Source organism: Cordyceps militaris (assembly GCF_000225605.1).
Source record: "Cordyceps militaris CM01 unplaced genomic scaffold CCM_S00006, whole genome shotgun sequence".
Lineage (NCBI taxonomy): Eukaryota > Fungi > Ascomycota > Sordariomycetes > Hypocreales > Cordycipitaceae > Cordyceps > Cordyceps militaris.
In genome coordinates this window covers 909564-917147 of record NW_006271974.1, presented here as the reverse complement: position 1 = coordinate 917147, position 7584 = coordinate 909564, and the positions used below count along the sequence as shown (strand labels likewise).

General features: G+C 56.0%; 2 protein-coding genes across 2 annotated transcripts; both read right to left on the bottom strand.

Moving 5' to 3' along the window:
* Positions 1–675: 675 nt before the first annotated feature.
* CCM_07585 (ATP-dependent RNA helicase DBP4) lies at positions 676–3191 on the bottom strand (the record flags this gene model as incomplete). The annotated part of the gene is made up of 2 exons (XM_006672726.1): positions 676–2982; positions 3060–3191. The coding sequence occupies 2 exons, from the start codon at positions 3189–3191 to the stop codon at positions 676–678; spliced, it is 2439 nt and encodes an 812-aa protein (XP_006672789.1).
* Positions 3192–3632: 441 nt separating this feature from the next.
* CCM_07584 (spindle pole body-associated protein sad1) lies at positions 3633–6811 on the bottom strand (the record flags this gene model as incomplete). Its single annotated transcript, XM_006672725.1, has 2 exons — positions 3633–6352; positions 6412–6811. The coding sequence occupies 2 exons, from the start codon at positions 6809–6811 to the stop codon at positions 3633–3635; spliced, it is 3120 nt and encodes a 1039-aa protein (XP_006672788.1).
* Between the last annotated feature and the right edge of the window lie 773 nt (positions 6812–7584).

Below are 7584 nucleotides of genomic sequence, written 5' to 3'. Positions count from 1 at the left end.
TGGTAGAGCTAAGCTAAACTCCTTTGCGGGCACGGCACCGTGTTGGCCTTCCCCACACGCTCCCGCACGCCGTCCTGGTAACCCGCTTCCAGGAACCGCACATTGCCTGGCTCGGGGCCGCGTGATGCCGACCGGTTGTCCCGCAGAGGGGCCGACGCCACCGGGATTGACGAGTCCGCTGGGCCGCCAAGGACACGGCGCCACAGATCTTGGACAAGGGGTGTCCTCGACGCGGGCTGACGCGGAGCTGCACAGGCGACAGCAAGCCGCCAGACGAAGAGCAGAGTGACGTGCGACCCGGCGAGCGCCGTGCAGGCGGACGCGGGCTTTGGTGGGCGCCAAGGGAGCCGCGGCGTCTGCGGCGATCATCTTTTGCGTTGAGCACGGGTGATGTCGTCGGGCTGTACGTGCAGAGGCGCACCACAATGCCACAGACGAGTTTGGCTTCGCTGCCATTCTCCGCCTGTAGGGGAGGAATCATGACCGATGGGCACACAGCAGCAAGTTTCAAGTCGGCCGTGACAGGTACCGCGCGCCTCGATGCGGCCCTTTACAACAGCCAGATCCTACGAGTCGTCGCTCTCCCATGCTGAGTGACCGGCCTTGTCTTCACATTGTGGCACATCAAACGTGTTTGGCGGGTATCTATTACATTTATGTAGACAACAAGTACATCTATCCGTCCAAGAGACCAGCGGCCAGTTTTTCGAGGTCCTCCAGCGTCTCGGGCTCCTCGGCCACCTCGAACACTTTCCCGCCCTTTTTGCTCTTCTTCTTTTTCGTCTTGCCACTGTCGAGGTCCTCGTCGTCTTGGAACCACTTCTTGGCTTTCTTCTTCGGCGGCTCCTCCTCCCCGCTCTCGTCGCCGTCTTTGCCCGCAATCGGCAGCGACCGCAGGAACTCGAGCGCTTCGTTGCTGTCCCCGCCGCCGACCAACAGCGGTGCGTCGTCCCCGTCCTCCTCGTCGCCCTCGCCTTTGCCGTCCTCGCCCAGGCGCTCTTCGCGCTCCCGCTCCTTGAGCTTCTCCTTCTTGTCGCGCTTCCGCTGCTTGGCCAGTGCCTTGTCCTCGGCGTCAGCGGCGCGCGTGCGCGCCGTCTCACCCTCGAGGAACTCGGCACGCTGGGCGTCGGCGGGACCGGCCTCCTTGAAGTCGCGCTCGCGCCGCAGCTCGTATATCTCGTGCGAGTTGCCCTCGTCGTCAAAGACGAGCTTGGAGGCGTTGCCCATGAACTTGAGCATCTTCTTCTTGGACTGGAGCGCCTTTTCGCGGCGCTTCGAGTCGATCACGTAGGGCTCCTCGCCACCGAGGCCGAAAATGACCTTGGGGCCGTCGGGGTTAACTTTCCTGGCCTCGGCATCCAGGTCGTCGTCGTTCAGGCGGCGCTTGACAGACAAGAAATCGTCATCTGAGTCGGAGTCGGCGGCCTTGTCACCATCGACCACCATCTTGCTGTAGTGAGAAGAGAGAACGTCCTGATTCGTTCGCTCAAACATTTTGTCATACTTCGTGCGGACTTCATCCTTCTTTTTCGGCTTCTTCGGTCCATCCAGGTCCATATCCGACTCAGAATCGCTAGCCATCCCTTGTCTCGAGGCATTCTTGATCTTCTTGATGTCGTCGCCCTTTTGAAACTTGATTTGCGGTGTACCAGGAAGCCCCAAGCTAGACGCATAAGCGTCCAGATCCAATTTCTTCAGGTTGAACACTTCTTTGTCTTTTTGTAAATGGATGGACCGTGTATAACTGATAAATGACTTTTGCCCCAGGTACTTGAGATCTGGGTTCTGGAAGCACATACTCTGCAAATCGTTCTTCACGCTGCGCTTCTTCTGTTCTTTGATGTTAATCATTTGGATCGGAATTTTTTTTTGCTCAAGCTTCTTGATCATGCCAGCCTCCTCACTCGTCTCGAGAAACAGTACGGCGCGACCGTTTCTCTCGAAGCGGGCAGTACGGCCTACTCTGTGAATGTAGGTATCGGTGTCTTCGGGGCAGTCAACCTGAATAACCCAGTGGACGGCCGGAAAGTCTATACCACGGGCGACGACATCTGTGGCAAACAGACATGCCTCCTTGGCTGCTCTGAATCGGTTTGTAATCTCGAGTCGCTGGACCTGCTTCTGGCGACCGTGCAAGTGCAGAAGGGGAATACCGGGCTGAAGATGTCGGAAACTCTCGTAAACGAAGCGAACCTGCTTGCCAGAGCTCAGGAACACGATGATTTTGCTCTTGAGCGACGCCTTGATGAATCCAAACAACGTGTCGAGCTTCTCGTGCAAGGGCGTAACGATGTAATGCTGCTGCAGGTTGGTCGGAGTGGCAGAGATGGCGGCTTCGTGCACCGAGACGTATTCAGGGTCTTTGAGGCTCAAGCGGGCCAGGTCAGATACCTTTTTGCTCTGCGTGGCGCTAAACATGAGCGTCTGACGCTCCTTGGGCAGGTGCTCGACCAGCGCGTCAACGTCTGCCTGGAATCCCATGTCCATGATGCGGTCGGCCTCGTCGAGGACCAGAAGCTGCAGGTTATTGGCGTCGAAGCCGGCCGTCTGGTCGAGGTGCTGCAGCATGCGGCCGGGCGTGCAGATGAGAATGTTCATGCGCGTAAGGCGCTCGGCCTCCTCCTTGAGATTCTTTCCACCAATAACCAGTCCGGCCGAGAAGCTGTGGTAGCGGCCAATCTTGCGCAGCACCTCGTAGATTTGCACCGCCAGCTCGCGCGTCGGCGAGAGCACCAGCGCGCCCAGCCCGTCGTACTCGGTCCACTGCGCGCGGTGCAGCTTCTCAAGCAGCGGAACCAGGAACGCGAGCGTCTTTCCACTGCCCGTCTTGGCCGCGCCGAGAATGTCCTTGCCCTGCAGCGCCAGCGGGATCGCGCGGGCCTGCACGTCGGTGAGGGTCTGGAAGTGCGAGGCGGACAGGCCCTTGGCGGTGGCTCGCGAGAGTGGCAGTTCGGAGAAGTTTTCGAGGTCGGCCTTGGGGTCCTATAATATCGAAAGAAGACCAGTTAGAGAGTGCAACGGCGAGGCACAGAAAACGCAACGTGAATGATGAAACCTACTAGTTCGCGAATGGCCTCCTCCAACGTGGTCAGATCGTGCTGATCTCGCTTCCGCTTGTGGTGGCGGATGTCGGTCTTGTTTTGCTTCGGCGGCCGCGACTGCCGCCCGGATGCACGAGGATTGGCAGCCATGGTGTATGTTTTGCAGTTTTTCGCTGCGGTAGTGAGGCTTGAGTGCGGTTTACGCAGTCCAAAACTTTTTTACACTCGATAAGAAAAAAGTTGTTGGCGATATGCCCCACAATCGGGTTGGTGGGGCCGGCGCGGAATCCTTCCACTGCGGTCGACTTCTACGTGCCCATGCAATAGATAATCGATCAATAAGTCATAATTAGGACATAAGGAGAGTAGAGTCACGCGATGATAGATTGAGAGAAGCAGTAAATGCATTGAATCCCCGAGTGTCCTTACTCGTTCTACTCCGGATTGGCTAAAACAGGCTATTTTTCGTCCATGGGATATCCGAGAAACGCCGTTCTTCTAAATATGTCAAAATAATGTACCTTTAAGTAAATACCAAAACATACATCTCCCTCCATCGGGCCCTAACCCCTCCTCTGTGTATTAGGAGTTCTACGGAAAGTCGTCGTGTTCATCCATGCGCTTCCCGTAAAGTCGCACCCTGTAGAAGCAGGTATGCGTCTTGGAGCCGTAGTTGCTCACGGCCCGGACAATAACATGGTCCGTGGCGACACCCAAGTTCAGCAGCTCGTCGCTCAGTCTGTGAACCTGCACGCCGTCATGCGGCTGGATATCTTCATAGACAAATTGGCCAATCTTGACGAAACGCTCCGGAAGCTTCACGGGGCTGACATTCCAGCCTAGGCCCTCTTCGTCGAGAGGGTAAATGTCTGGAAAGTGTATCGCCGAAAAGTCCCTGACGAGCTCTCGGAGGTCGGCGTCAATGTCGGCGTAGACTTCGATCTCTTTCGGTCGCGCATCCGGATCCGTCGTGGCGCCGGCGACAATGTGCTCAACCACAATATGCTGCGGGACGATGCGGTGGCCCAGCTGCACAGGCAGAATAACGCCGTGCGGGTTGCCTCTGGGGTTCTCCGAACGCGCCGCGCACCAGCAGTCGCCTTCGTCAGACCAGGGCTCGATGGCCACGCGCGGAATAGGCGTCTGTACGCCTCTCAAACCCTTCTGCTTCACATACGAGGAATCCTTCGGTGGATCAAAGGTCGGCGAAACATGTTGCGCATCTATCGTCGCGCCAGCCCCGACACCAAAGTAATTAATTTGGTGGCGTAAGACGCTGTCCCAATGCGAGTGAATCTGACCGCGTGCCATGGCTTCCAGGTTCATGTCTGCCACGGCCTTGTTGACCATGCCGTGGACGAGGGTAACGATCTCCGCCTTGCTCATGCTCTCGGGTGCCTCTTTTCCAACGAGCTCGGCAGCTTGACGGACCATGTTCTCAAGCTGAGGCTGGAGCTCCGCGACTTCTGAGCGGACTTCTGCTCGATGTGTGGCAAACTCATTTTTGAAATGGCGCAGGAATTCTTCGCGCGAGATGACTGACGAGTCTTTGTTGCTCTCGTCAATATGCTCTTTGACGATGCGCTGGAGTCGTTTATCGAACTCTCTCTGGGACCCAGCAGTCTGTATCTCGTCCAGGGCTGACCCAAGCATATCAGAAATCTTGGCGTCATTGTTCTTGATCCAGGCTTCCCAAAACCCTGCGGCACCCTGCTTCACACGTTGCTCCATGCTCTTCACTGTAGAGTCCATGGTAATATTGATCTGCTTCGTAAAAGTAGGATCTTTGTTGATGCGAGAAGCAATAGCTTTCCAGTGCGCTTCAGATGCAACCTCGTATTTGTTTCCCTTCTGCTCAAATGTGAGAAAGTCACCATCACGATGGATGAGATCCCTCAGAGCATGCCAAAACTCTTGGGCCACCACAGGTTTGCCATTCTCCAGCTGAATATGCACCAGTTTTGGCACAACTGCCTCCAACTTCTTGAGTGAGCTATCATGTAGCTTACTAGCTTGCTGTATGCGCTCAAACTCGCGCTGGTACTGCTTCAAGTATTCGTCCAAGCGAGCCAGGCCGTCATTGTCTAGTTGCGTCAGATCAGGCAACAAAGACGACCGGCCCCACGTTGGCCAGGAGAACGCAGGCAGAAACTCATGAGCCTTGCCAGTCATGGATCCCAAGTTTGGCCAGCGGATTTCAGGCATTGACAGAAGGCGATCCATGCTAAGGTCGCCACTGGCTTTGCCGAAGAGGGCAGCATGCCCCACGCTGACCAATGTGATGAGCACAATAACCGCAGCGGTGAAGTAAAGCATTGGGCCCAGCGAAGAAACCAGTCTGTCCATCAGCCTTTGCGGGAATGGGTTGCGGAGAGATCCCAAGGTGGACAAATATGCCTCACGTGCAAACCACCATGAGGCCTTGAAGTAGGTGTAAGGATTGAGTAGCTGCCACCAATTGATGTTGTCCAGCATATCGTCGCTACCATGAGGCATGCGGCGGCGAATGTGTGGCAATGATGTCAAGGGCCTTAGCCATGTCCACCCATGCTCGCCTTCGACCGACTCACTCTCGTTGGACTCTATCTCTCTCTGCATGGCATCGTCCATTTCGCTATGATCCGCTGCATAATATGAGCGAGTCGAAAATGGACTAACCGAGGCCGCAAAACTTTTCGCCTGGGCGAAAAGACTTGGGCGAGCTTCTGTTTCGTCTTCCAGCTCGCCAATCCCATGGTCCGAATTTCCACTTCGTTGACGCAGTGGTGTGCGTTGTGTGGACTCTAAACGTGCCGATAGACGCTTTCCCGCTCGCACAGTGCTCTCTACGGGTATCATTTTTCGGTCTGTGGGCAAAGACTTTGTGCCGTTGAGCCTCGGGGCAAAACTCATCTGGGGTGGGCGCCGGCTTTCAGCAGGAGATGTAGCATCTTTGGGTTGCTGAAACCCAGAAGCAATTGCTGTGCGCTTTGACTGCTTTGGTCGTCGAGGATTGCTGCGTAGCCCGGGGGTCCCTTGTGTACTTGGCGAGCTGGGTCGTTCATTTTCAAGAATTGACGATGGGCGGGGCCTTACGGGCGTTAGAGCAGGCAGCTCCGGCGAGCCAGGAAGTTGAGGCTCGGCAGTTTTCCTCTGCAACATGGCGCTGAATTTTTGGCGAGCTTCGGTAGCTGTGGTAGAAGCTGGGGCTGAGACTATTGAGGCATCGTCAAAGAATTCGCTTTCCGTTGCGAAACTGCGAATGTCGTCTGCGTCACTGTCATCCCCGGGTTCTGTCAGAGGTACAAAGTCAACTCGTGTTGAGGGCGGATCTGGTGGAAATCATTAGCAGCGTTTCGAGGCCCCAAAACGAAACGAGAGTGAGACTCACCTTGAGCTGGCTTGAATGAGGGCGGAGGCATTGAGAGCTGGTCAGCCTTTTGCCTGCTTTCTTGGTCATCGTCCTGACGTTCTGCTTCCTCTAGAAACAGGTTGGGACTTGACTGCCGGCGCTCGTCCGCAACACGCCGCTGCTCGTGCCTGTGAAGTGCGCCCTGGACTGCGCCGCTGAGGTCGACGATGTCGCCGCGCAAGACCGGTCTGGCGGGTGACGGTTCCTCGGCGGCTCCGTATGTATACTGGCGGCGCGCACTTGGGGTGCCTTCAAGGCTTGGTAGGTTGGGCTTGCGAAACTCATTTGCGTTGTCCTCGGGAACTGGTGTCGCTCTGGGGCGCTCACGAGTAACAGCACCGGGACGGCGCGGACGATAGGGGGTTCCTGGTGGTCGCATTTCGAAGTATCAAGATAGTTGAAAGAAGGATGTGCGTTTGTGAAGTGTGCGGAGAGGTGAGGATGAGATGAGGCGCGGAACCCTGGCGCGTTTTTAAGTGAGTTGAGTGAGGCGCAAGTCAGTTTTCAAATGATGATGAGGCGCCCGGGCCAGGACGGCCGAAGCCGCGATGTGGTATGCACAGACGCAGTGTGGCAAATCTAGGCGCAGTCGCCTTTGACCTATATCGAGAACCTCAATCGACCTTTGTCTTCGAGTGTATTATAAAGGCGGGATGTTGCGCAACAAAGGGCATTGGTGGTGGTGAGCCGGGCGGATAAGGTGGACCCAGCAGACCGGACGGCGCGAGAGCGTCTTTGCGAAGAAAGACGGATCCCTTTCGGCACAGACCGAGAAGATGGCTGTGTTTGCGAAAACTTCGGGTAGTAACTTGATTAAAAAGAAGATAAAGTGAGGAATTTGAGAGACAAAGGCTGCTGGCGCAGTCGAGCAAACAGAAGCCGGCCCGGGCGACTGTGATGGGTGTGTTTTGGTCGCCAATGAGGAAGCGCGACTTTGGGGGCGGCGTGTCGAGGCCGAGGATTAGGCGGAGCCGCTAGTGGCTGAGGTGGCTGGTGCTGCCCAAGTGCGGTGACCTGGACCTAATATGGCATTATCTGTTTGGCCATGGACAAGTCATATCCGATGGGTGCCTGGGGTGTCTTGTGACTGAGTTTATAACTATGTTTGTTTCGATATCACAAATTTCGGCATATCAACAATACCGGAGTTTA